Genomic DNA, 27,853 nt, shown 5'->3' with positions numbered 1-27,853 from the left:
TTTCTGTGCTTACCAGGAAGTTCTTGCTGAGAGAACACCCAGCTTGGCTACTGGCAGAGAAAAGGCATTTTCAACACTCAAGCAATTCACTCCTCAAACTTCTCATGACCTGGACTTTAATCCTGCAAATTTAGGACCAGTGCTGTGTTTGGGAACAGCATTCTACACAATATATTAGAAGCTTTTGAAGCTGGTAAAATATCCAACTGTTTCCCCATTGCCATGAAATCCATTCCTTTGCATCCAAAGCAGTTGTGCTGGCAGAGCTGTGGGGTGTGAGCTGTCAGGACACATCTCTGCTTCCCTGACACAGGACACAGCCTCTGAACTCCTTGGGTTTCCCTGGAGTGACTCCTGCCCTGGCCAGGGCTGGCACCAACCCCTGCACAGGAAGCTGTTATTGAGGGGCACAAGTGCACACACCAACTTCCTGCTCCTGTTCTCAGGGCTCCCACATTCTGCTCCATATAGCCATATTCTGCTCCCACAGAAACAGCTCCAGAGGGGGATCTTACAAACAACACCAAAGCAGAGCATAAAGCAGTCTGGATTCATGTTTATTGAAGCCAGTAATTAAAGACGTCCTCGTTTTGCCAGCACTAGAAAGCAAAGTTCCACATGACTGCACCTGGTTAAAGCCATACAACTGGACTAAGGTTTGTTCATACATTTGCAGTCCTAATTGTAAGTTGGAAAAAAAAACCCAATAAACTTAGTATACAGGACAGTGAACTTTCATTTACAGCATGTATATTGTTAAGTTCACGATGTACAGAGCAGTCACTTCCAACGTAGTTAAATTAAATAAAATACGAAATTCTGTTCAGTTTAAACAGTTTTTTTTTAAAATGCCAATAAAAAAAAGTGCAAACTTAAAATCAAGCAGCATAATCACAGCATTTTTATGGAGGGCCAATCTTTAAACTTTTCTATTTGCTTCAAGTTGAATGCTTTCATCTTTTGTTTTCATAGTTTAAACATGAACAGTAGATGCAGTCACTATAATGCATATAAATATAGGCATATAATAGTTTAAACAGTCTACCATACAAGTGTATCTGCAAATAAAATGAAGTTTCACTTGAAAATGTAAAGGCTGTTTGCATTTGGCCTTTGGTTCCAATGCTTGAAGATACCAGAATAACAACTGTGCAGCTCACCAAAGCCCACAGACCTTGGCAACCACAGGATGCTACATTACTTACAACTCTCTTCAATAAACTAGGAGCATTCACTTGCAATTAGAAACTGGAAATCTGGTTCTCTTTTGTCTTTCTGCAAAGCTGGTAAGTTATACATCAACAGTTTTGATCCATTTTAGTATATTTAACACTTTTATAGATCTGGAAAGTACTTCAATTTTAAGTTTTAGCCATACTGCTAGAAAAGTGCTTATCAGGTTAGACGACAAAAAAGGCAGTTTCAGACTGAAGTTTTCAAACTGTATCCCATTCCAATCACACACTTTTTCCATTTTCCTGTCCAATTTGTGATGGTTTGGTCTCCAATCTCAGCTCTCAGTGTCAGGAGGACAGTGTGTAATCACTTCTGGTGTGGTAACTTGCAACTGGCACCTGTTACACCAGCAAGTACATCCACATCCCCAGCCCCAGGCTTAGTGTAACTGTGATCTAGACAGCTGTGTAACTTCAGGTCATACCGTTTATTACAAAAGTAAAAAAAAGAAAAAAAAAGAAAAATATAGTATTTTCAACAAAAAAAAACTGGCACAAGTAACATACTCATGTTAATGTTTGTAAGAGGCAAGTAAATACTCTTAGCTTCCTAGGTGTTTAGACAGACTTACATGAACAGCCTCTTGATGTCACACAGGATTTGAGGTTAACACCCAGCACTGTGTTAGTGGTCAGTCTAGTTCTGTATATTTAAGTAACAATATATATTAGGGAAGTTATATCCAGACATTGGATTTAGTACAACAAGTTCATATCAATAAAAAGTAAACTCTGTATAAATCAAATTGTGGTTTTTCCCTTCAGCATTAAGAGCACAGCATATGCTTGGTATCTCTAATTTCTGGTAGTGTGTCCATGTAAAACAAGCATACTGTGTATAAAATCAAAGTGCCATTTCAGTAACCAGAGCAGTTTGTTTGCTTTGACAGAATGATGGTTTGTGTGACCATGGACAGAGCTCTGTTACAGCAACAGGGACACCCCCAGCCCATCTTTCCAAATGAAATGCTACATGAAAGAAAACAGAAACCCACCTCTTCAGCACGTCCGTCCCTACACATTCCTCCTTTTCAGGTTACCGTCACGACTGGAGTTGGCTGCACCTGCAGCACACCTGGTTGGAACTAGGGCCTTGAAAGTTTTTTTTAAAAACCTTCAGAGGTGTAAGGCAGGAATCAAATTTAGCTTGGTAGCTAAGATTTAGTTACAAAAAAAAGTAAGAAAAAAAAAAATGACTGAGAGTGTTCTGTAGCACATTTCATTATGGGAAAATGATCCGTCACCCACCATTCTTCATAGGCTTGCCTCTTGGCATAAAAAAAGGCAGAAGCTATCAGAAAACAGGATTTAAAATTAAATACAAACTGCCAAACTACTGTTTTTAAAATAAAACCAAACAGTGACTGTTTGTACTACAGTGCACAATAAGTTCAAGCACCTTCTAAAGACACATCACACACTGTGCCAGGCACTTGGATCTAAACAAGTTTAGTTTCTCCCTTTGTTAGCTACACCAGAAAGGGCATCCACACTCTTAAGACTTCTTTAAAAACTAAAACAAGATTTATAACAAGAATAAATTCCCATGGTTCTTAGTGTTTGGCCTGGAATTCTCCAATGTAAAGTAGTCTTTTAAAAACAGTGACTATTTACCCCGTGTGAAACACAGGATTTAACAACATTGCTCCTCTCCAGTCAATCCAACATTCTGGTTTCTCACTGTCCCAATTCCTTTGCCCCTTACAGGGTCCATCCCCTACCTAGGCTTCTTTCACCTAATTAATGCTGTTGCACCACCACCCCCACCACTCCAAGAATACAATGCATTTGCAAACATACAAGTAGCCAATTCCAGTAACTCTGAAAGAAGGTTTCATTGCTCTTCCTTGCCTCGTGTGCAGTCAGTAGTACTTTAAAAAGAATTCTCCATTTTGCTTCTCTGTGTTCTTCACAACAGGAAATGCAGCTGCACCTGCTTTACCTCCAAACCAAAAGAATTGCCCTATATAAACTCTAAATGGTTATCTTATACAGAGGGATTTTATATGCAAACTTCCTGAATGTGCACTTTTGACTGGGACAAGGCAATGATGGAGTAAGCTCATTTCCCCTGCCCCAAGAAAACTGATAGCATCTGCCATAGCAGAAAATTCCTGGTCTTATCAGATCACTATACATAGTTATTTGGTCATTTACAGATGCATTTGTGACGTGCTATCAAGCTTCATTCTCTGCTGGAGGAGAGTTTGTTGTTACCATGGGGTCTGGCTTCCGAGTGATCCTGTCCAGCTCCTCCTGAGCATTTGCCAAAACTGTCTTTTGTCCTAAAAAGAAAATGGTTAGAGCAGTCAAATTTTAGTTAAATGTTTTAACCAATACGTAAAGTTTTCATAAAAATCACTTTTATATGACAAGATATTGCTTATTTCTCGTTATTTTGGCACCTCCCCAAGACATGGCACAATACAGGGTGTTGCCTGTGTAAAGACTGATAAATACTAAGGTTTAAGTCACTTTAAAAAGAGATGAAATGCTGAATTCTACAGCAGCATAAAGCACAGAAATACCTGTGATATGTTTTATAGCAAATAACATTTTAAAAATAACCATATTTAGGATTTTCCATAAAACCTAACCATACACAATTCTATTATTAGCACTGACAGCAAGGACTTTATTTAAACCCAAGTTTTACCCATAAGGTATGTGGGACACCTGCTACCAAAAAATCACCTTTAGTTGCACTTGTACTTGCTGCACTTTAAGTATTAAACAACTAACAGGAAGAACTCCCCCCTTAAAAAAGGGGACATGAATTGCATATTCATGTAGTATCTCCAAGCAGTCATTTCAAAGGACTTCTTCAATTGGAAACAGACCCTCTGAAGCATTTCATGGAAAGGCATATCTGACATTTTTATACTGGACTCCAAACTTTTGAACAATTCCCTAACTGAACCATCAGCTTCCTTCTATCATTCTGAAAATTATAAACCCACAGACAAATTCATCACTGAAATTGGAACAATATATCCTAATGTGTGGAGCATACAAGCATTTAAGATTAAAAAGCTATATTTTTAGACAAAAAGTAGATTATATAACCATGTACAGCTTCCTTACATAGCCAAAGAATTTAACAAGCATCTGTTTTCCAGCTCAAATGTGTGTGAAATATTAGGTGGATTTTTTCCAGGGTACATGCTGAAAACATTAAGAAGGCAAGATTTGACTGTTAGAGATTTAAGTGTTTTTTTCCAAAGTACAAAGACATAACCAAGTTAAAAGGGTACCTTTCTTCACTATGAAGGTTTTAGACTTAAGCACTACTCATAAGCCATAGCACTCTTAACAGCACCTATTCAGAGTAGGAGTATTTCAACAGAATTTAAGAATTAGTGCATCAACTATACCAGAACTTAAAATGCAAAACACTTTCATGGAGACTAATGGTACCTTGGAGTTAAAAAATCCTAAACCCTAAGACAATACAACCCACACAAAATTCTTGCTTAAACAAAAGTAGATCTAAAAAACTGGAGGGTTTTTTTTACGCTGGATGAACTGGATCCTGAAGCCTCCCAAAATCTCACCAAGCAGCTGTGTCCTGAAATCCCTCAGCCTGGGCAGGAAGAGCATTCCAAGCTGTTCAGGGATAACCCCACCCACCCCTTCACCACCACTGCAGGGGAGCACCTTTCCCAGAGGAGGAACACAAGGAGCTGTTCCTAAGCCAATAAAAATTGCCCTCAGTTCTGGATCAGTGATACTGAACCTGGCTTCCAGGTTCCCCACAGATCTGTCAGGGATGGTGAAGGCCTTGGGCAGCCAGATGTGTCCTGCACAGTTCCAAGTTTCCCTTGCTGGGTCAGAGTGAGAGCAGACAAGCCCAGCTCTTTACAGGAATGCAGGCGGAAGGCAACCTTAGAATTTGCAAGAATCTTCTTGTGAATATAAATGAAACCTTATTAAGTCTAGAACACAATGTGAAGCAAAATAATCCACCACAGAAACTACCAGTTGAAGTTCTTTGAAATATCACGGTCTAGACATCAAAGAGAGACAGCCCAGAAATATAAAGGCAAACAAGAGGCTTGAGGAATTCCACAGCATGAAAAATGGACGTGACACTGCAGCATCTGCCCAGATAAGAGAGTTCTCTCAGGTAAGGATTAACAGAGCAGAGACCAATCCATCATTAGGCTGACCAGGATGCTGAGATCCACAATGTCTCTCTCATCCTGTGACACAATCTCAACATTTCACCCTCAGGATATTCATAGCTACGAGAGAAACAGATGGTCTCTTTAAAGCTAAATATTTTTGTCATCAACTTTCTGAAAACCTAGGGCTCTCTAAACAGTTCAGACATTTAAAATGCCTACAAAGACAATTCTAGCACATTTACTCACACAGAGGGTGCTGCTGTAAATAAGGCTTTCTCCAAGATATTCTCCTCAGCTCCTCCACAGGAGAACAAGTGATGACCAGCTATTCATAAACCCAATGGGAGCTTTCAGATCCCAGCACCAGGAGCCCTTACCTCCTCAGGAAAGTTAAATCTCCCCTTAGTTGCACATCAGGTGTGAGCACAGCAGCTGAGAGGGAACAGGCACACTGGGGAGTGAAAGCCTCTGCTCTGTTCCCAAAGTCAGGGATGAGCGTGAGCTGCCAACTCGATGCAGCCAAGAAAAGCCAACTGAGACCTTGAGATCACTCAGAGTCCTTCCACCCAAGCAAGAGAACTGCTGCACCAGTTAGATCTACAGTGAGATGTTTCTGGAGTGCTGCATGCCACGTGCTAATCACTCATGTTCAAGGGAAGATAAGCCAGTGATGGGAACTAAGGAAGGACAAACTAATAAGGAAAACAGCTCAGCCTCTAGCAGAAGACTAATTTGGCTAATTTAGTCTCTAACAAACCCAAGACAGTTAAGACAGGATGCATGACTGCTGTCTCTAGATGTTTCAGGAGATAAATGACCTATTTAAATTAGAAGTTAATGCTGACACAAGGGGGAAAAAAAAGTAAATAAAAAGGGCACACAAAGCCATTTATTATCTTTAAAAACTCCTGGAAGGCACATGATGTTCTAGAAGACTGAAAGAGGAAAGAGTATAGCCTAAGACAGACTAGTTAGTTTTTACTCTAGTGATTTTTCTAGAAATTGCAATTAAGTTGTAGGTGCTTACAAACAGCACAACAATCAACATGGATCTATTACCAACAAGTTCTGTCAAGCCACCCAAGTTTTTTTCTATGACAGGTAACAGGTCCTGTGGAGAAGGGAGAAGTGGTTGATATCACATCTCACATAACCTTCATATAAATAAACTAGAAAAAAACAGCCTTGGTATTTCAGAGGAATCATGTATTCTAATTCATAAAATTACCCATCAGTTATCCACAGTATTGGTCAATACTTTTGTTATCAACCTACCCTGTCCAACTGTTGAAGATATCGGATATCAGGTAAGCAGCATGAAGGGACAACAAAGGATTTTGAAAGACAGGATTGGAGGAAAGAAGTTATTTATATAAATTATGAAAGTTGTGCATAATGATAGAGTGGCAAACAACGATTAAGCAAACATACAACCCTTTGAAACACTGAGGTAATCTGAGACAGACTGGAAAGGACTTTTGAGACAGACTGCCCAGGAGGCAGTCTAAAGTGGCTGAGTTGTTACAGAAAATCCTGATGAGTATGACAGAGATGACAAACCCCAGTGGCACAGAGATGTCTGAACAGCAGCACAGTCTGTAGTACACAGGAAGGGCCCCTGCTCAGGGCTGACAGAGCCCTGTCTGACACCACCCTCATCCCTGAGCACCAAAACAAAAGGGCACCTGAGCACAGGCCAGGGAGAACTGGCAGAGCCATAAAAACACATCCTGTAACCAGGTCTGGTTCTGTAGCCCAGACAAAAGTCACAGGCAAAGGGGAACAGCTCTCAAATGCTGCAAGGACAAAGGGGTCACACTGATCTCCAGCTCCACTCAAACAGGACAAGCAGTATTGGGATGAAGAAACACTGACTGTACAAGAGGGGAAAAAAAGCTATTAAGTACTGGAATAAGTTTCCTGGAGACATGACATCACGGCTTTTATTTCAGAGTTTGTTTGCTTTTTAATCACTAGCCAGGCACTCCCCAACATCTGATTTTGCTTCAGATAAAAAACATAGATGGAATAATACAAAACATTTCTAATTCTATTTCTATGAAACCAGTTAATTTGACACTGTGGTCAGTAGCAACACAAGGCTGCCTTTGAAGAAGCAGGGGACACCTTTCAGTGTTTAACTGAAGAGGGCACTCTGGATTAGGAAAGAATTAGTGAAGTATTTTTATAAAACAGATACAATAATATTATGTAAATAATATATAATACAAAAAAATTATTGTTATATTTAAATTTATTTATTATAATAAAGACAAAATTTCAGAATTCATCATGCTAAAACAAAACACACAACCCTCCCCACCTGACTGGCTCTAAGTCAAATTCTAGCCATCTTTGAGCTTTCAGAGCATGGAATGTCATATACAACCTTTCCCAACTAAAAAAAAAAATTTAAAAAAATTAAAAAAAAGATCCTTATTTCCCCTCTGCAGGAATACTTTTGGTTCCAATACCCACAGTCCAGCTGCTCTGGGTCTCTGACTGACACACCATCAGTGTGGCTGGCATCAAATATTTTTCATTTCCAGTTCAGATTGTCTGAGCTTTACATTTCCCTCTCAGCAGGAGGAACTGTGGGCTTGGCATCACCATTACAGTTTACATCATTTCCTCAGCCTGAGGTCTATCAGTAATTTAGTAGTGAAAGAACTCTGGAAGGAAAGCTCCTGAACACTCCCTGTGATGCAACACCAGTACTGAAAAGAAACAGTTAAATAATCAAAGTAGGACATTTCTAATTTTGGGTGGAATAACCATGTATTTTACACCACTGAGGTCTGTAGAGGTACCAAGTGTTCTGACAGGTTTCTTTTATATTCCCCTAAATTGGTGCAATGACTTATCCCCACATATCTCATCCAGTGCAGTCCCAGGCATGTACACAGACTGAATCCACCTGATCAGTGTTATCAGCTGTGTTAGGTCACAACAAATACTGAATAATTCATGAGAGAATAACTTCAAGCTGTCATAAGAATTCATTTCAACTTGAACTCTGGAGAGATTTCAATAGTTTCACTGCTAACTCCAGTCCAAATCCAACAAACTGCATCTCCTTCAAGCAATAGCAAAGTGTCAAGAAAGGCAGGAACTCTCTAGCTGAAAACGAAATTATCACTTTTTGAGTATGATCAAGACCCAAATGTTATTGATATCCCAGCAGTACAACTTCACTCAAAGGTTTGAGTCATAAGAGGCTCAAGAGAAGCCCTGGAGTTGTGATGTTGCAGTAGTTTAGTTCTTTGGCCCTGTCAAGGTCTGTCACTTGACTGACCAGTGTAAAAGGTACACCCAGTTAGAGCAATGGGGGCCAAATAAAATATTATAAATCTGCAAAACGAGCTGCAATAACAAGTGCAATACCTGATTTCTTGGCTGTGCTTTGCACTCCTCCAGCACCAGGACTTCCAGGAGAGCCAGTCTTTTTGCTCAAGAGACTGTTAAAGAAACTAGCCAAGACACCTTCACTTGCAGCATTGTCTAAATAAAAACCAAATAAGTTTACATCACACAGAGCACTCAGAGCTGGTAAATGACAGCACTTATTTTTATATACATAAATACAACTCTCTTATTAATCAAGGAAATAAGCCTCAGATATGAGAGTCTGTCCTTGCTCAATGTAGAGACACTGCTCCTTTGCATACTTTGGCAAAGTCAGAAATGACTGAAAGCATGTTACCGCTTTTGGGGGGGGTCATCAAATTTTAATCTAAATATTTGTATGCTTTTGGGGTTCTCCCAAAACGTAGAAGCCAAGAACAAAAGTATTAAGAATGGCTGTGCAATTCAAACATTGACAAGCCTCTTAACAAACTGCACAGATGTTCCAGAGCAGCCTTTCATGCCACAGGACTTTCCATAAATCAGAACGTGGAAATCCAGCAATGCCACAGGACCCAGAAGTGCATTTTATCCCTGTAAGGGAGGTATTGCACCACAAAAACAAAAATCAACACTGGCCCTGCCAATGGAGACGAAAGAAAGCCCTCAATGACATGGAGTTGCATCCCAGGGCTGAGGCAGGGCAAGGTGTCACTGCCAAGGGACTTCATCTGCCCCAGAAAACGACATTCCAGAGAGGCTTTGGAGGAACAGCTTTCACTGTGGATTCCAGGATAAGTGATATGAAGTATAAACTAACAATCCAACTGATGCATATTACATATACATGGGCAACTGAAGGAAATCACAATATATTTGATCTCTGTCTGACTGTTTGGCAGGAACAGAACTCCAACTCAAGTCAGATAAATGACAAGAGAAGGAAAAAAAAAAATCAAACCTGAATTATGTCATAAATTAATTTCTGTTATTAACTAACTATACCATTAGTGAATAAATTCAGAAATATTTCTACAGAATCGGATTCTTTTTTTCAGGGAAGTAACACATGCTTAAAACAGTAAAATGCTTATTCATACTTTTAATATTTGGATCTGGTTTCTTAACTGATGTGATTGGTGAGGCACTGGGGACGTTGGCAGGACCAGCTCTGCCTTGAGTTCTTGGGGATCCTGCAGGGCCTCTTGCAGGAGATTCCTTAAAAAAAGTCCAAATCACACTAATTAGGGAACTTAAATGGATTAGTTATATGAAGCAAATGTAACATTACATACAAATGACTTTTTCAACCTTTATATTAGTGCTGCAGTGCTGCACACTGGAGAAAGAAAACAAACAGCCAAAACCCCTTTGGGGATGTGCCCCACTAAAAGAGAGGCTGAATCACTGTAGGAATATTTCAGGTCAATAATCATCAGATATTTCTACGTTTCCACAGTGAATTAGAATGAAGCAATTTATAAGCAACATTTTAAACTACTGCCTTATTATTTGCTTTCTGCAGTTTGGGGAGATTATGTAGGTTATATTTAAATTTAAAAAATGAACCTCTACAGATTAGAATCATTCCCTTTTCCCTAGAAGGAAACAAAACACCTCCCACTCTTTTCCTTGGATCTACTTACTGATGCTCTTGTAGGCGTTGCTGGCTGTTTGGCAAGGAATGACTGCAACAACAACACAATAAGAGTATTAAATACATTTCAGACAATAGAAAGGAATAAAATTGATTTTTTTGCCTGATATTTACAGGATTCCTCTTTGATATTTATATACTTCCCAGCTCTATCTCTAGAGGACTGAGCTACAATGAATAAATAAGCTTTGGTCCTTTGTCTTATACAGCCAGTCCAGAGCACTAAGCCAGAATCACAGACACCCCAGTCTGTAACCTCCAGGACATTTATAATCAAGAGGAAAGTATTAGTAGGCATTTAAACAATAGAGCAGTAAAGAAAAGAACAAGTTACTACATAGCCAAATTTGACACCTTGAGGTCTTTCAAGCCTCTGGCTGGAAGAAAACTGCAATGTTCAGACGTTAGGTTTTAAAAGTATTTACATTGTACAGATCAATACAACTATGTGGTGAAATTCCAAATTGTCCTCTTCTGCCCTGACATGTAAATTATTCTGTTCTCAGCATATCATCCTTTCACCTTGCCAAGATAAGTGGCCATAATTTTTACTGTGAAAATACAGTCTTACTGCACAATTACATCTGAATTTGCACAGCTGAAAAACAGCTACCAAGTGATTTAAAGGAGAGATGAAAAACTGGAGGTAATAACCACAGAGAACTTAAAGTGAAATCTTATATAGTAAGGACTTATTTTTATTCTTCCATTCTTACCTGCTGCTTCATAAGAAACACTTGCTCATCTTCTGCTGCCAGCTCTTTGTCATGGACTAACTGTTGGACAAAACATTTTGTTATTAGAAGTAAAAACTGAAATTACTGTAACTTTTGTTTATGTTTTTGTGATCAAAAGGGAAGGGAGAGAGACAAATCTTTAAGACCATTCTTTCCATTTTTTTAACTCTTCTTTCACATTTAAAATAACAATATTAAAGAAATTGTCATTAAAAGAAAAAGAAGTAAGATTAAAAAATATTGGAGCAGCCTAACACTGCTGCCAGCCTGTGGGTAGAAAGATCCCAGAAAGATGAGCACTTGGGAAGTAGCCACCCCAGCATCTCTTCAAAGTCCTGAGGCCACCTTGCTTTGCCTTTACACTGTAACCTCAGTGCCTTGTGTGTACAGGGGGAAATTGCTGAGGTCCTAAAACAGAATTTGCCATTTTCTAAAAGTGTTTCTGCCCCACATGTGCAAAAATGGTATAATCTGAAATATAATATTTCTGGACTGCTTTTCATTCAATAAGGTGAATTTGATTGCAGTATTTTAAATAACTAGGTAATGAAAGCCTGATGTTTCACACGTTTGGATTTATAAAAAAAAGTTGCATTTATATTTGGAGTTCTTCAATAGTAACAGTCATTAGCAGCCATTCAAGCCAACTGCACTTAGTTGCTGGGGGGCAGGGAAGAGTTCACCCCTTTTTACCTTTCTTACAGGAGGTTTTACAATGAAGTCCTCATATGCATCTTCTGGTTTTACTGTTGTGAAGTTTTCATGCAAAATGGCAATTTTCTTCTCATTGTCCCAACCAGCAGGTCTACAAAAAGGAGGAAAGCTTTGCCTTTTCAGTCACAAAAAGCTCTTCTACAGAGACCATTTATTGACTGCCCTCTACTTAAATAAGGCCATTTTCTTACAGGTCAGTCCTCATTCTCAGCTGAATTCCAAAGGTATAATACCCTGAGTCAAGTAACCCAAGGAATATGCACTAAATTGTTTTTTCAACTGGGGATTTCACAAGACTGACACACGAAGCTTTTAAACACCACAAACCATTCAGGTTATTTTTATACACATGTCACATGAAGTGCTTAGGAAAACAACGTGAAGCCGTGCTGCCTGCACAAGTGACTTACATAAAAACTGCATCCTTTTCTACCACTAAGGCAGGTGTGGTAAACTGGAAACCGTATGTTTTATGTACAATGTACTTATACAGCAGGTCAAGGTTCTTTTCCTCCTTAACTGATGTATAAATCAAGGCAGCCCCATCTGAGTAGCTATTTAAGGAAAATTATGTAGGATACAGTTAATAAATTATAGTAATAATTTCAAAACAGGAGTTTATAGACTTATATATACTAGATTTAGTTTGGAGAAGTAGTTCAAGGCAAAACCTGGAGCCAGTTAATACTCAGGGAGAGGAAGGGGATATAACAGGACAAGACTCATGATGTTTTTCTTTGACATACACAAAAGCCATCCATCCTCCCAGGCACTTAACTTGGCAAGTCAAACACTGGAGAGACTGCTGAGACCTCAGGTTTACATGGAAATTGCAAGTTCTGAGGGGAAAACCAAAAAAAACCACCTCACAAAATGTAAGACAAAGGAACAAAACCTCCAAATCCCATGCACAATTTAAAAACTGTAAACAATTTTATACATCTCTCAATATTTTCAAAACAACACACACTACACACTAATCTTGAAGTGCAATTTCTTGCATTAACTTTATGTGCAATTTAACATTAAAACATATTTTCTTGCTTCCAAATTACAGCAAATCTCTTGAGCACAGGAAGGATACACTGTAAGCAGAACCTCCGGATGTGTGACTGGATGAAGTCAAAGTGTTCTTCCCTGTAGTCGTGCTCCTTCTCTAGTACACTCACTGCATCACACTGGGAGGGAAACCAGAAAAAACAATCATTTCATCCCAGCACATCTCAAAATATCATCTTTAATATTACACACACATCACATTTACTTTGAGCCTTTGGTTTTGAAATGCCACCGATAAATCCAAAGATAAAATGAATTGTGTTACTATTAATCCAGAATTCATTCTGCATGTCTGTAGGAAGCATGCCTTCTAAAAGAAAAGGAATTAAACTTTTCCATTGTAGCCAACAGAAGGAAGAACTCACTTTTGTACACACCACCAGCACAGGAATCCCCAGGTTGTGGGTCAGCACATTTTCTCCAAGGGGCAAAGAAACGTGTTCATCCTCCTGGCCAGAAGAAGGGCCTCTCCTCTGTGGTGATCCCTGGTAGCCTTCTTCAGGTTCTACATACTCTTGAAACTCCTTTATGACTATAAAGAGAGAGATCTTAGGGTACAACAAAGGAAGGAGTTTTTTTTAAACCATAATTAATCTCAATTTTTTTTATTTTTGTACTAGGTGAGAACTGAATGCATGTTAAGCCCTGTTGCCCCTTCAAACACAAGAATCCTCCTCCATCAAAACTGACAGCAAACTAAATCAGGTGGAATTTGGAGCCATTACAAATAATCAAAATGAGCTGCAAGAGCTGTAGAATGTACAAATGCACATTCCTCAATGTTTCATTAGGGGCAGTTGACAAAAGAAAACATAAATGTAGTTTAGCAACACAGCCTCTGCTCAGTGCAATTTGTACCTATTTTGGCAGAAGGAGTGGTGAAAATGTAAATGTACCCAGAGAACACGAAGCTGAAACAGACACTTTTTCTTATAAAGTCATTACTTAAGTTTCTATTACTCTGCATTTCTGTTGCAGGCAGACAGTGCTAGAAATATAAACCCTACACTGCACAAAAACAGACCCAAGGACATCTACAGGTTAGCTCAGAGACTCAGCTGTGCTCTGGAAAACTCCAGTGGGGTCCAGGGGAAACCAGGTGCTTTCTAGGTTTTCAATTTTAATTTTATGGCAACAATGCGTGTCCCAATAATATTGAATACTATCAAATCCTGCAGCACCTAAGGAACAGTATTAACACCAATCTGGAAATGCACTGTGACCCCACACATGCTTTATCAAAACTGGGCTGCAATTTACAGCTTTAATGCCCTTTTCCAGGGTGAAAGCCCCAGAGCAGCTAAATCTGTGTCCAGAGTGTGTTCCCAGGCACAGCACTGGACTCTCCCTCAGGTGACAATCCCACCTGCAGCCTCCTCCTGCTCCTCCCTCAGCCATGAGGAACCCTCAAGAAATGAGCCAAGCACACTCCATGATTTGCTCCCATGAAGGCATCTTTATTTCAGGAACAGTGGGAGCAGACTGTGTGTGTGCAGAGTGAGGAGAACACCTGGAAAAAGCCACCCATCCCCAGCCCAGTCCCAAAGGGAGTCTATTCAGTGCCTCCTCCCTGTGCCAGGCACTGCAGGTCAGCTGATACTGCCGAGTTTTAGGAAGTGTAAAACCTCAGGGAAGTTTCTAATACAAACCTTGCAAAATAAAGTCACTGTACCTTTTCAAAATAGGAACCATTCCTGCAATAGATGGGGGTGTGGAAGGAAGACCAAATCAGAAAAACACTCCTGTTTAAAGCTGCACAATCTACAGTTTTTAGTTGAAATATAAAGTTGTGTGATTCTTGTGGAAAAGAAGAGAGCTCTAGTCCAGAGAAAAGCTTAAAACCTCAAACTACATACAGACCATAAGACTTCCAATCACCAATTCAATATAACCCACTGTCCAAGGAAATTAAAAACAATGGTCTGCAGTTGATTTTAAAGGTGGGGAGGCAGTGCCTTCTGGTGGAGAGAGAACAGCAGTGCTCAGAGAGATGCTTCCCTCCAGGACTGCTTCACCCTCAGCAAAGGCAGATCACAATTCCACTGTACATTCTGCACATTCCAGGTGGGTACTGCCTATCTCACCAAAAGCAAATTCATTCCAGCACACTTAATAGAAAAGGGTTTTAAGTACTTACTTACTTTTATTAACTTTACTATTATTCAGACTCTTTCTACCTCAGAATAGAAAAATCCTATTGAAGAGAAGTATATCACAGCAGTTTAAAAGAGTCACCATTTACCACTCCCACAATGGTTCAGATAAGCCCCTCTGACTTAGTCATATGTAAAAGAATATTTGACAGTACTGCTCTCAATTTATTACAGCACTGTAATCAGACAATATTCATTTCCCAGGTTTTGTTCATATCAAAGCAAAAAAATCTTTTCTTTACTCAGATACTTGGTAGCATAAACCCCTTCAAATTTGGGAAATAAAAGCCTCTCCTGAAAACAGTAAGACTTGACAACATAATACAAAACATTATTCAAGATGTCCCGAGAATTTTCCTAATTTAAACAGTAGAAATGTCAGAAGTCTGATGGAAAATCCTCAGGGATTTCTGCTGAATGGGATTGAAACCACAGTCCTAGAGAGTCAAGACTTCCAACTCCTCCCTCTCCCCAAGACAGGGGTGCCAAACCACAGCCACACCAGAGCAGCCACCAAGGCCACCCCTCACTCTGGGTGACCCACACATGGAGGGGGAAAAACCTTCCCCGTGGAGCTGAAGTGTTGTGTGGATTGCTAATAACACCCATGGACTGGCACTGACCCCTGACAGAGACTGAGAAATGGAACCCACCCCTCAGCTTTAGTCCACAAGGGCATCTGCTGATGCTCTGAACAAATACCTACCAGAATTAAAGGGTAAAAGCCATAGCAAGAACCTCCAACTACTGCACCTTGAACATAGGGAAACCACTTTAATCCAGAAACAAGTGGAAGTGGCTGTCAGCAACAGGCTTTTAAACACTTCAAGACTTTAATTCAACCTCCATTCTCTTTCAAAATTTAGTCTTAAGTCCAAGCAGACCTGTACCCCCAGTGCTGTCAAACATTGCACTCTAAGCAGTTAATAAAGCAGCTCACTGCAGTTGAAGTGTTTCTCTGACACTCAGCAATTTAATACTTTATCCAGGCCTCCCATTTTAGGAGGATTCCATTTCTCACTTGATCTCCACCCTCAAGCTTTTAATGGACAAATTTCCTTGTGTGCCCAAACAACTTGTACAATCTTTTCTTTTCCCTTTTCTCTAGCAGGCTGTGAAGATTTGCTCCTCCACATAATGCATATTAAGGAATTCTGTGGGGTATGGAAAGTAACTCTTTATTAAGAAGTAGGAGACAGTGACTTTGGTTTAAGGTTTCTGAACAGGAAATACACATAAGATGATGCCCATAAAATAGGAAGCCAGAAAAGCAACTGTTCATCTGACAAATCAGTAACATTTTGCTCCTTATCAGCACTAAGAATGAAAAAACTATCCCCAGGTGATGGCATTCCATTGAAATCACACTGACTGATCTACCAAACTCGTGGCTTATCCAGGCTTTTAGAGTTTTAGAGTTTTACATTTAACACAGCAAATGAAAGCAAAGTTCCAGCAACCTGTTTTATTCTCCTGTTACTGCTTATTTAGCCAAGGTACTGCAAGGTGACTCCAACAGAACAGCTGAACACTCCTGACATGCAATCACTGGAAGCACCACCAGAAAGCACCCACAATTATTCTTGGGTTTGATCAGATCCTCAGGCCTGGAGTACTGATTAACTGCAACAAGGAAATGGAAGCAAACACTCCAACTTACTTAATTAGGTAGATCCTAAAGGCCCTGAATAGGAGTATAAGAAAAAAGCAGAATATTTTTCTGAGACAACCATTCCCTATTTACACTCTAGTAAATAGTTTCAAAATCAATTCACACACCTTTTAGCTTTTTTGTGCCCCATCTTTACTGATCATAAATTTTAGTCTTGTGAAAAGAATTCCTAGGCAAAAGATGCCTGGGCAACCTAAGTTTCTTTTATCTTAGGAAATCTTTCAGCTGTATGTCAGACCAAAAAAAGGTAAACAGTCTGAAACTGAGTAGTATCCCCTTCAAGCTAAATTAATTTTCAGAAAAATATGTTATTGTGTTTCAATTCTTTATCTTCAAATGCTCCAGAGGACATCAGTATAATCACCATTTTACAAGTACACCTCCTTTCTGCAGTTCTGGATTCTTGACAGTTGTCTTTTCTGCTTTGCTGTCTTAAATAGGAAGGCAAAATTTACATATTCCCTGAAATAATTAATCAAGTGTGTGTTATTTAAATAATGATTTATCATAATTGAGCTTGAATTAAATTAGAATATTTGACATTATGTATGTGAATTCACATTAGCTTTTAGCAAGGAACTTCCAGAGCAGCTCAGTGACAGGAGTGCAGACAGACTCTTGGTATACCCTGGACAATTCCATTCCTTTCAAGGCAGCCTGTTGTTTCCACCTGTGTCCTGCTCCCATTCTGGAAGCTCTAACTCAAAAGGGAAGTTTCTCATATTTCAGAAGGCCAAGAGTCAGTATCTCCAAGAGCAAACACAGGACCAAGGGCTGGGTGGAGAAAGGTCCCACAACCCCTGAGAGCAAAGCCAAGCAGTCCAAAGTCCAGCTCCATGGAGAACTGGGAACCAACAAAAGAGTTTCTGGAAGCTCTTCAGACCGTGGCAGTGGAGAAGGAACAACCCAGCAGCAGTTTGGGATAATCCTGGACAGCATTTCTCCAGGGTCAACCAGAACTGTGGTGTAAGAGCCAAGGAAAGCTCTGCAGCCACTCAGCTGGGCCACAAAGGCTGCAGGGGCAGGAGGGAGAGAACATGGCTCTGCTGAAGGCAGGAAACACCTCCAGCCACGTGGTGTCCTGGTGCAGGGGGTTTACTGGGGTGGATTCAGCACATCCCACCTCTCTGTACTCTGTTCCTGTGCTCTGGCTGCCTGCTCTGCACAGGCACTTTAGTAGCCTGGTTTTTACATATGTGGGCTATTGCACCACAGTGATTGTCCATGTTCTCAGGGGCAGTTTTCCTCAGGAAGCACAGGCAGCAGCATTTCAGCAAGGAGCACTTTGCTGGTGTAGCTTCGTGGATGGCCAGGAGTGCCAGGGCCTGAGCACTGCCACAGGTACCACGGGCTGGGAGGGGAACTGCCAGGATGGCCAAAGCTCTGGGCACACACCCAGCCTCAGGGACAGGCTGCCAGAAGGCAGACAAGGATCTGAGGTGACACAAGTGTCCTGCACAGTGCCTGGGAACAGGAGCAGGATGGAAATTTGGGCACATCGGGGCCCTGAGTGACTGAGGTGCTGACACAGCCCAAAATCAGGGGATGGCAGCAGAGTTCTGCCCGTGGGGAACTCCTCCCAACCCTGCCTGTGCTTCCACTCCACCAGGGCAAAAAGAAACCAGAAGTTCCTACAGTATTTTAGATATCTCTAAGATGCTGCTATTGAAAAGTCTTCCAAGCTCCTCAGACGTGGCACTAAAGCTTTGCCATGGATGTAACTGGCTCCTGCACAGAGTGCACTCTTAGTGAAGGCTGAAACCCTTCTCAAAACTAAAATTTAAGTGCACAAACTCCACCTTTATCTGGATTTCCATAAGATTTGCTGTCCCAGAAAAGTGCAAGTTGACTTAACTGTTATATTTTGATACTAGAACTGCCTTTCCATTTCCCATTCCCTCAAAAAATCCCCCCCCATAAAAACCCCAGAACTTTTTCCATTCAAAACTGTCATATTTTACTGTTTTCCCTAATACTAACCTGATGACCAAACCCAGGTGGTTTTAAGTTTAAACTCTAGCTGGTATGCTGTAGGTACAAGGCTTTTGGGAACATAATATTTAACATTCAGAAAGGATATCAGCTATACAAATACACCTGAAGGCTCACAGGCCAGAGATCACACTGATCCCTAAAGGGAACCTCAGGAATATACCAGACAGCATTTGCAAGGTTTACACACTCCAGCACAGAGAGCCAGCCCAGAACAAAAGCCTCAACCAGCAAGGATCAGCCTGAATCTGTACTTCACCTGAGCAGTAATGCACATTCCTAAGGGCTTTTCCACTGAAGGAATTTATTTTGGAGTAATTCAATAGGAAAACAGAAAAAATTCAAGAAACATTCAGAACTATTTTAGGGAAAAAAAGCAGCTGAAGGAAAGAATACTGCAGCAATGACTGCTTGCCAGTGCCAGGTTCTGTCCTGCCATGGATATGCCAGCAAAGAAGGTTAATTTATACAACATTCCTGAAGTCACAGGGTAGGAATGGCTGCAGTGAGAGCCAATTAGCTGGACCAGGGTCACAGTCTGAGCTCCGAGACAAACAAGGGCAAAGAGACCTTCTGGAAGACAAGCACAGTGTGGGAATGGACCTGGCTTGGATACCACAGGAAAGCAAACACCTCACCCCATTAATGAATTTTGTCACCATTTTTAAAGAAGAGAATCTGTCATTTTATGGAGTTAGTTTTTTAAAATTGCCCTTTCTAAAACCCAAATTATCAAAATCTCATTATTGCATGGGATATGGACCAATAATTCACCTGATGCTTTGTCAGCACAGCAAAACTGGAAGAGTTGTTCAAATAGAGTCTATTTGAATTAGAGTTGCTGTGACAACTTCAAAGTCATTCGTATCCAACCCATTCTCAAAACACCAATCCAAAGAAATCTATCATTATAAAAGAAAGGAGCAGGAGCTAATAAAAAAAAAGAACAAGAATACGTGGATGTAAAGACTTACACTTCTGCTCCATGTGTCTCATCTCTTCTGGAGGAATCTTCATCTTATCAATGTGCTCTTGCAAGACACTGGCCCATTTCTGTAAAGACTCCATAACAGTCCAAGGTCTAGACATATCTGCCACAAACACTACGAGGGTGTCCTGCAGGGACTCTGCAGACACTGCAAACTTCAGCAGCCCTTTGTGGTACAAGTCTCCATCCAGGATCCAAACGTTACAGCGAGTGTGGTCTGAAAGGAGAAGGTGCAGTTGTAACTCAACAGTGGTCAAGGCCTGGCTTTGCTGGTCTAGGCTTAAACAGATGAGTGCATTAGTGTTAAATGGAAGGCCCAGCTTCCAGCAGCCTGTTTGTTTTTAAGACAGGTCCACATGTACATACCTACATTAGTCAGCAGATACTTTCACTTCTTGGTTCAGAATATTTTCCTTAAAAAAAATAACTCCTGTTCTTGGGCTTTTCCTAAGGAGAGCTGACACAACTGCTTTTAAATCCTGCACAAGAGGCCTGAATTTGAACCACGCAAGTGAAACCAGAGGACATGACACAAACTGTGGGGTTGAAGGGGGGACCTGCCTGAGGTGTCCCCCAGACACATGAGCTGGTTTAACACTCTGGAGACATCTCTCCCCAGAAATAAGCTGCAAACAAGATACAAGCAATAAGCAGCTTAGCTTTCTAGCACAGGAGTGGGAGGAGCAAACACAGGATAAACTTAAACCTACCCAACAAGGTTGTGCTCCTGCTCTTAATTCACACTGACTTAACTCTGGCTACTACTTGCAAGCTCCTCACAGGATGAGTACCAGAGAAATGACTTGGGATTTTAGCTTTTGTGTTTCTCCTCCAGGTGTTTTAATAGTGGCTGGACATTTTTTGTTCAAATGGGATCAGCTGGCATTTTACCCCAAAACAGAACTCTTGGCAAGAACACAAAAACTGAAAATGAAGTTTCATCCAGGAATGATGTATCAGATACTGTGAACAACCAGTTCTGTCCACATTAAAAAAAAAATTAAATTACTTTATCCTCAGAATTTTTCCTCTTGAAAAGGAACATTGTTTCTATCCATTTTTTGTTTCTATCTTCTACACTCTTCCTAGTACCCCTTCTTAAGTATTCTTCATACTCCACTATGCAGAGGGAACAGTGAGTCTCTCTCTTGCACCACATACGTGAATTCTTGAATAGACAGATCTGCAAACCAATCACTGCAGAACCCAGATTTTCAAAACAGCTACTGAGCTTCATGATTATGATGCCTCACTGTACTTCCCTGCCTTGAGTCTTTCAACTTCTCAAAATAAATCCAGTTACCGTGGCTATCATAACTTAATTCTAGGAAGCAATCCATCAGGATGCTCCTGGCTCCAGAAAAGAGCTTGATTAAGAAATCTGCAAGGAGAAGAGATTACAGACACATACATACTACCCCTTTAATCAGATCTGGGGTAAAATTCCTGAACAGCCAAGTTACATCAAGAAGCTGCACATGAGCAGCCTTCCTTTGGGATTTGTTCTGTTCCTACTTAAGCTCAGTTGGGCTGTCCTAAGACATTCCAACACCAGCCATCCCACAAACACAGCACAGCCACACTTTGAACTTACAGACCTTCTCACTCCCACCTGCACACCTCAGACTCACCCCTCAGAAAACAGCTGGGATAATCCCTGTGCATCCAAGAAATGCATATTCAGCACTGTTCCCCCTTCCTCCCCCCACTTCAGGACACATCCCACTGGTGTCCCACGGGATTCTCACAGCACTGGATGTTCACATGTAAAGCTGTCAAAGACCTCTGAAGATAGAAGGAGGGCCTGGTAAAAGTTTGGAAAACAGAAAGCAAGGTGGGGCACAATGTGAACCCATTTACACATTTCCCATCACACAACAGTAATGAAACATCTGGGCAGGACTGTTGCACTCTCCATTCTAGAAACCTCCTTTGTGCATTCCCAACACAGCAACCTGCCAGGGAATAAACACCCAGTGAGCCTTCTGGGAGCTAAGGCTATAAATAGACATGAACTGTGTCTGTGCACGACTGTCTCCTTGGAGCATGAATGAAACTTTTAAAAACATAACTAAGTCTGCCTACAGCTCACCAAAGTTTACAGCTCTGACCAGCACTTCGATGGATTCTCCTGTGGGGAGTGCTTGGATTGCAGAAAAGACTCTCACACCTTGGCAAGTAACAAAAATGAATAAATATCCTAATTCACAGCTTCTAAGTCACCCTTTATAGCCAGTATCTAAGGGTTTGTTTGCTAAACACCTTTGTCCCACTTCAGAATTTCATTTTTGCTTAATACCTGGAATGCAGACTGGAACTGGGACACAGGTGGAACTAGGAAGCATTTGGAACTATCACTCAAATGAAACCAATCTGCCAGGAAGACTGGAAGCCTGTCACTCACATTATAATGTACTTTAACAAAACATGTAACACTGCATGAAAAGGAAAGGGTTTGCTCCTTTCTTACAGGAAATAGATATGTCTTGTGATTGACGTTTGCTAAAATATACAACACCCTTCAAAACACAGCACTGGTTGCTCACAGTTTGGCAAGGACTTGATGGCAAAGTCAGCTTTGTCAGCACCACATCAAGCTCCTGATTAGTAATGAATGACAACTGGGCCCTTCATAGTGGCCACGACAAGAGACACCAAAACAGAGCAAACCATTACCAGATCCTGTTGGAAAAGCAGGTGCTACTTATTACTGCTAAAATACATCTCTAAGTCCTGTCAATACCCCATTATCCCTTTAGTCATGAAAAAGATTTGCCAACTTGGATGAATTTTACTGTAGATGTTGGACTGTGTGAACTGCAACTGCATCTGCATTTATTCCAAAGGCACAATTAGATATCCCTTGTCCAAGCTGTGAAGAGAAGCAAAAAAGGAGAAAACTTTCAAAAGAACCACTTTAAAGATGTTGACAAAAAAGACAGTTTTCCCATTAGAAACCAGTGTACCAGCAAGACTTGATTCAATGTGGAACAACCAGTTCAACTGGAATATGCATAGGATATGAGTGAGGCCAGTCCAAACCTGAGGCAAAACTCAAGACTGCTTGATTCTGTTACAAGTAAGAATTCAACAGCAGAGTGGCTCAGCTTCCCTGGCACAGTCAGGACAGCTGGGTTGCATTTGCAATCTGAGGCAGCTCAGAAAGTCCTGTGGTGTTTGTAGTTTCCAGCTGACCCACCAGGCTGGCTGGCTCACTGCTCTGCTGCACATCCTCAGTGTAACTCTGCCCCATCACTGCAAGACATCCTGAAAGCTCCTCTACAAACACAGGGCCTTTAAGGAAATTATGCAGAGCTTCTCTTCTACCTCCTACGAATTCAGATTCTCAGTTCTCAAAAGCAGACTAACCAGCACAGACACAAAACATCTGTTCATCACAAAGACAGGCAAAAATTAAAACCGGCCCCACTCCCTGAGAAATTCCATTAACTGAGGGCTCTCAGGCCTGGGCTCCAAGTCAGAGAATATCCCAAGTTAACTTCCCAGCCAGTGCTGTAAGTGCTTTCCTCCAGATGGTGGTGGTGTATGCAGGAGCTGCCATATGCTCCAGGGATAATGTACCTGGGGATTTAGGAGAATGCTCTCTCTCAGGCACCTCCAAACCTCTGCTCAAACACATGCCTTGGGCAGAATTTGGGATGGTACCCCAGGAAAGAGACTTTTCAGGCAGAGATTCAATAGCAGACTTGGATTTTAAGTTCCCCTGAGCCCTGGGGAACTGAACCAGGAGCATGTCACACTGAACCAGGAGCACCTGACAGACCTGGAGCAGTTGGATGCCAACACAGGGGCCATGTGCATTTGGCCACCCATGCGACACCCAAAATGAGACAAACAGACTTAAAACACTTCCAGACTTAGGAGCAAAGATAAACTTACTCCCCATCCCTTCCTGTCTCCAACCTTCCCCAAAATAGGACTACTCTGATTATTAGACCAGCATTGGCCACTGCCCAGAAACCAGCAGGTGACAGGAAAAACCAAAAAGTTACTGCATGAGCCACAGGGGCCCTTCAAGAAAGAAGTGCTTTCTGTGCATTAGTTTAAATCCCTACAAGCTAAAAAGACCTTAATCCTTAGGGCAAAAGTAACTGTAAACTAAGATGTGCATCCAGCAATCTAGAGAAATTCTACTTTAAATGTAGGAGAAGCCAAGTTCAAATATCCCTTAAAGAGGAAGGGGGGAGTGATGGGATAAGAAACAACACAGATTTTCCTTAAGATTTCCAAAGGGAGGTGGGAAGTAGATAATGACTCAGCACTATGACTAAAATATTTCTCCTGGACAGAATATTATTCTTCATTTCAGAAGAGTGGAAGGCAAAGAGAGCAAACAAATCCTCTACCACTTGGGAAAGAAGCTGAGAAGATCTTCTCATGCCACTACAGAGTTTCAGCCACCAGTGTTGATCTGATAGCCCTGGAAATCCTTGTGGTCTGGTCAGGGATAGGCTGGGGGATAATAAAATGCAGATACCCTCAACCCCCCCTATCTGGCAGTGAGCTCCTGAATGCCTGTCCTGAGTTTCCTTGTGGCTTCCAAGAATTGTGGGTCAATTATACAGCCTTTGTTCCCAAATCCATATCTGAGCATACACACATCTGAAGCACACAGAATTTAAAAACCAAATCTGAACCTGTCCTAGAGAAGGAAGAGTGTTATCTCAGCCTGCTGGGAGGTCCTGACCCACTTTGCTATTTATTTTGCTTGCAGGTGACACTAATGAGACAGAAAGGAAAAAGGGAGGTATTATTAGATCCTAACACATCCATTAGAAGGATGCATGAAGACCTGAATTCTCTCACTGAGTCTGCAAGTCAGTTAAAAAGGTCTCTTTTTTCCCCTGCTAGTGCTGCCTGAGTTCTCATGACAGGCCTCTCCTAATCACCCCAAACAGTTATCACTTTCAGATACTCAGGAATAGCCACAAAATATTTCCAAAGTAGGGATACACTTGAGGTTTGATAGATAACACCAGGAAAAACAGCACAGCAAGCATTTTTCTACTTAGAATACCATCTCCTTTGAAGTTGCCAGAAGCCTGATGACACAGGCTGTCTTAACTGCTAATCACAGGGCTTTTTCCCCCTGAAGTGTTCACAGCGAGCTAAAGCAGGCTGTGCAGGAGGGAAGGCACTGACACCCAGACCCTGAAGGGGCCATGAATGGCTCAGCACTTCAAATTACAGCCCAAAAGATTTTTAGGAACTGCAAGATTAGGAGGCCACAGAAGACACAGGCAATGTACTCATCCTCTCACTGTGCCTAACTTAGTATCCAAAGAGTTTCCTGCCACATGAATGCAGGGCCCATCTCCATAACAACAGTCACATATGGCACTTCATCACTCCTGCAAGACTCAGTACATCTCCAGCTCCAAAATACCATTATAGGAGCTTCCTAGTCCACTTGTTTTCAGGAACAGGGATGAACCACCATCACTGCTTCCCTCTGCACTCAAAACTCGGAAGGAGCTCATGAATAGGGACTGTCATTCCCCTTTTTAAAGACAAACTAACCCAAGGAGTTGAGTCTCTGGCAGCTTGTCCAAAATGAGACAAGCAGAGGCACATTTAGGAGCAAAGATAACAAACTCAATCCTCATCTCTTCCTGTCTCCAAACTTCCCAAAAATAGGACTATTCTGATCATTAGACATGTTTTCTTGTCATTGTCTCCCTCCCATACAGCAGAGACAAGCAATGATCAACACCAACAAAAAGACAAGGGGTAAAGAGATAAGCTCCAACTTGAACAAAGGAAATACTACTTCTAAGTTCTGTTCTTCACTCAATCAACTCTAACAAAACATCTGTTACAGTCAACCAAAACTCCACACACAGCCCCCACAAGAAAACACCCAGACCCTGAGCCCAGAAATCCACACCAGAATTCAGTTCTCAGGATGTATCACTTTCTTTCCACAGTAGCCACAGCAAATGACATTAGAGCTGCTACAAAGTCAACATCAGCAAAGGTATCTCCCCTCCCAGGGAATGGATCCCAGAGCTGCCCAAGGGGACCTTCTCCTCACACACAGGCCGAGCTGCCAGAAGGGCAGGAGGGGGAATTCACCCTGACTGTGGAACACATCTCACTGCACAGCCATGGATGCAGCTGGTAAAACACACAGCACAACCCTGAAGCAGCTGCCTGGGTGGAACCCAAAACACACTCATGAGACCACAATCATTAACGTGGCATGTCAGCTACTTAATTACAGTAAAGAGATTACGTACTAAATGAACTTACCATCTCTGTCCTCATCGTGGATATTCAGATACAAGTATTCCAGTCCTCTGCCTTTCTTGCCATGCTCTGCTCCCTGTATTTTCGCCATGAGCGTGGTTTTACCTGAACCATCGTCACCTGTCAGTAAGTTTGTACAGGAAAAAAAAAGACACCTTCAGAATTACCTTTAACTTCGTAGAAAAGATTTATTCACAACTTAATTATTCAGAAGCATCACTGTACATTCCTGAATCACAGTTATTTGTTGTTCTCTTTCAAGTATTCCAGCTTATGCCATAACAATAAGAATGAAGCACTAACTTATTCTCTATTATTATTTGTTTAAATATGTTATAAATCTAACAGCGTAAATCAAAAAGAGAGTAAATCTAGTGAAGACCAGACCACAGATCAAATTACATAACCTAACTGTAACAAACCCATGTGTCAGTCTGTTCACATCGTTGCTTTAAACACGCCTGGTTCCTACAAATAAAATAACAACAAACCACCGCCCAAGTGCTCACATGTGTTACTTACCAAAAACGAGGATGTTCTTGCCCGATGGCAGCTTCGATCTGGACCGTGTGGAGACTTCGCTGAGGATAGAGGACCTGGAAAAGCAGGGAAAGGAGCCGCGTTACCCGGCACAGACCCAGCACAGAGCCCGCGGGCCCGGCTCGGCACATCCACTCCGGCTGGTGCCGACCGGCCGTGGGGCCACAGCCACAGAATCCACCGCACTTGAACACGCTGAAGGCGTGGCACCTTTTTGGGAAGGTTTTCTCAAACTGAGGAATTGCTCTGCTTTCTCAAATTGAGAAATCTCAAATTGATTTCTAATCCACGGGCAGCAGCGTCTGAAGTTGTTCTCCGTTATGACAGGCCACGTTACTACAGAACATCACTTTTCAGCTGCTGACTAACGCTCCCCGCAATCGGTGCTGCATTTCACACACATTTTCCTGCCGTTACGGGTATTTTCACAGCGTTACTCAGGGCTAACAAACAAGGGACAGGCGATGGGGTCTCCCGGACCAACCCCGCACAGCGGCTCTCCGGCCCGCGCTGCCCCTTCGGGGGCTCCGCTCCCTCACGCCGGGCCCAGCGCTGCCACGCGCGGGCCGGGCCGGGCCCAGGGCCCCGCTCCGCCAAGGCTCGGCCGGCCCCGGCCCCGGCCCCGGCCCCGGCCCCGGCCCCGGCCCGCGCGGGGAGGCCCCGCCGAGCCCCGCCGGCCGCTCACCAGAGGTTCTGCCCCTCGTCCTCCTCGCCGGGCAGCTCGGCCGCGCCGGGCCCGTCCGGCCCCCCCAGCTTCTTCTCCGCCAGCACCGGCGCCATCTTGGAGCCGCCGCCACAAAGAGTGACCTCACTGGGCCCGGCCCCGCCCGGCGGACCCTCCGCCCCCGGCACCGCCCGCCCCGGGCACCGCCCCGCGACAGACACCGCCCGGACCGGACCGGGCACCGCCCCGTGACAGACACCGCCCGCCCCGGGCACCGCCCCGCCACCGGCACCGCCCCGTGACAGACACCGCCCGGACCGCCCCGGGCACCGCCCGCCCCGGGCACCGCCCCTGGGTGGCACCGGGCCGGGTGGGGCCGCAGCGCCCCCTGCTGGCGGCGGGGCCGCGAGCAACGGGACCGGCCCGGAACCTGAAACTGCCCCCCCCGGGACCTTCATCCCCGGTAATTCCCTCCGCAGCCCCCGGGACCTGTCCCGGGACCTTCATCCCCGGTGATTCCCTCCGCAGCCCCCGGGACCTGTCCCGGGACCTTCATCCCCGGTGATTCCCTCCGCAGCCCTCGGGACCTGTCCCGGGACCTTCATCCCCGGTGATTCCCTCTGCAGCCCCCGGGACCTGTCCCGGGACCTTCATCCCGGTAATTCCCTCTGCAGCCCCCGGGACCTGCCCCGGTATCTCC

At 42.6% G+C, this 27,853-nt stretch overlaps 1 protein-coding gene across 3 annotated transcripts; it reads right to left on the bottom strand.

Moving 5' to 3' along the window:
- Positions 1 to 541: 541 nt before the first annotated feature.
- Positions 542 to 27,356, bottom strand: DYNC1LI2 (dynein cytoplasmic 1 light intermediate chain 2). Of its 3 annotated transcripts, none has more exons than XM_051805790.1 (13): positions 27,175 to 27,356; positions 26,472 to 26,545; positions 25,953 to 26,069; positions 19,666 to 19,896; positions 13,240 to 13,406; positions 12,900 to 12,993; positions 12,226 to 12,361; positions 11,795 to 11,906; positions 11,081 to 11,140; positions 10,354 to 10,395; positions 9,808 to 9,925; positions 8,747 to 8,863; positions 542 to 3,520 (listed from the first exon to the last, which is right to left on the bottom strand). In XM_051805790.1, exons 1-13 carry the CDS (start codon positions 27,267 to 27,269, stop codon positions 3,414 to 3,416), a joined length of 1,470 nt encoding a protein of 489 aa, XP_051661750.1. In that variant the 5' UTR covers positions 27,270 to 27,356; the 3' UTR covers positions 542 to 3,413. The 3 variants fall into 3 exon arrangements, with proteins under 3 accessions (XP_051661750.1, XP_051661751.1, XP_051661752.1); XM_051805791.1 differs by lacking the exon at positions 27,175 to 27,356 and adding an exon at positions 26,700 to 26,959; XM_051805792.1 differs by lacking the exon at positions 19,666 to 19,896 and having other exon boundaries at positions 27,175 to 27,341.
- Positions 27,357 to 27,853: the final 497 nt, after the last annotated feature.

Source organism: Manacus candei, unplaced genomic scaffold (genome assembly GCF_025592945.1).
Source record: "Manacus candei isolate 608988 ecotype Guabito, Panama unplaced genomic scaffold, ASM2559294v1 h1tg000065l, whole genome shotgun sequence".
Taxonomy (NCBI): Eukaryota; Metazoa; Chordata; class Aves; order Passeriformes; family Pipridae; genus Manacus; species Manacus candei.
This window is presented reverse-complemented; position numbering and strand designations above follow the sequence as displayed.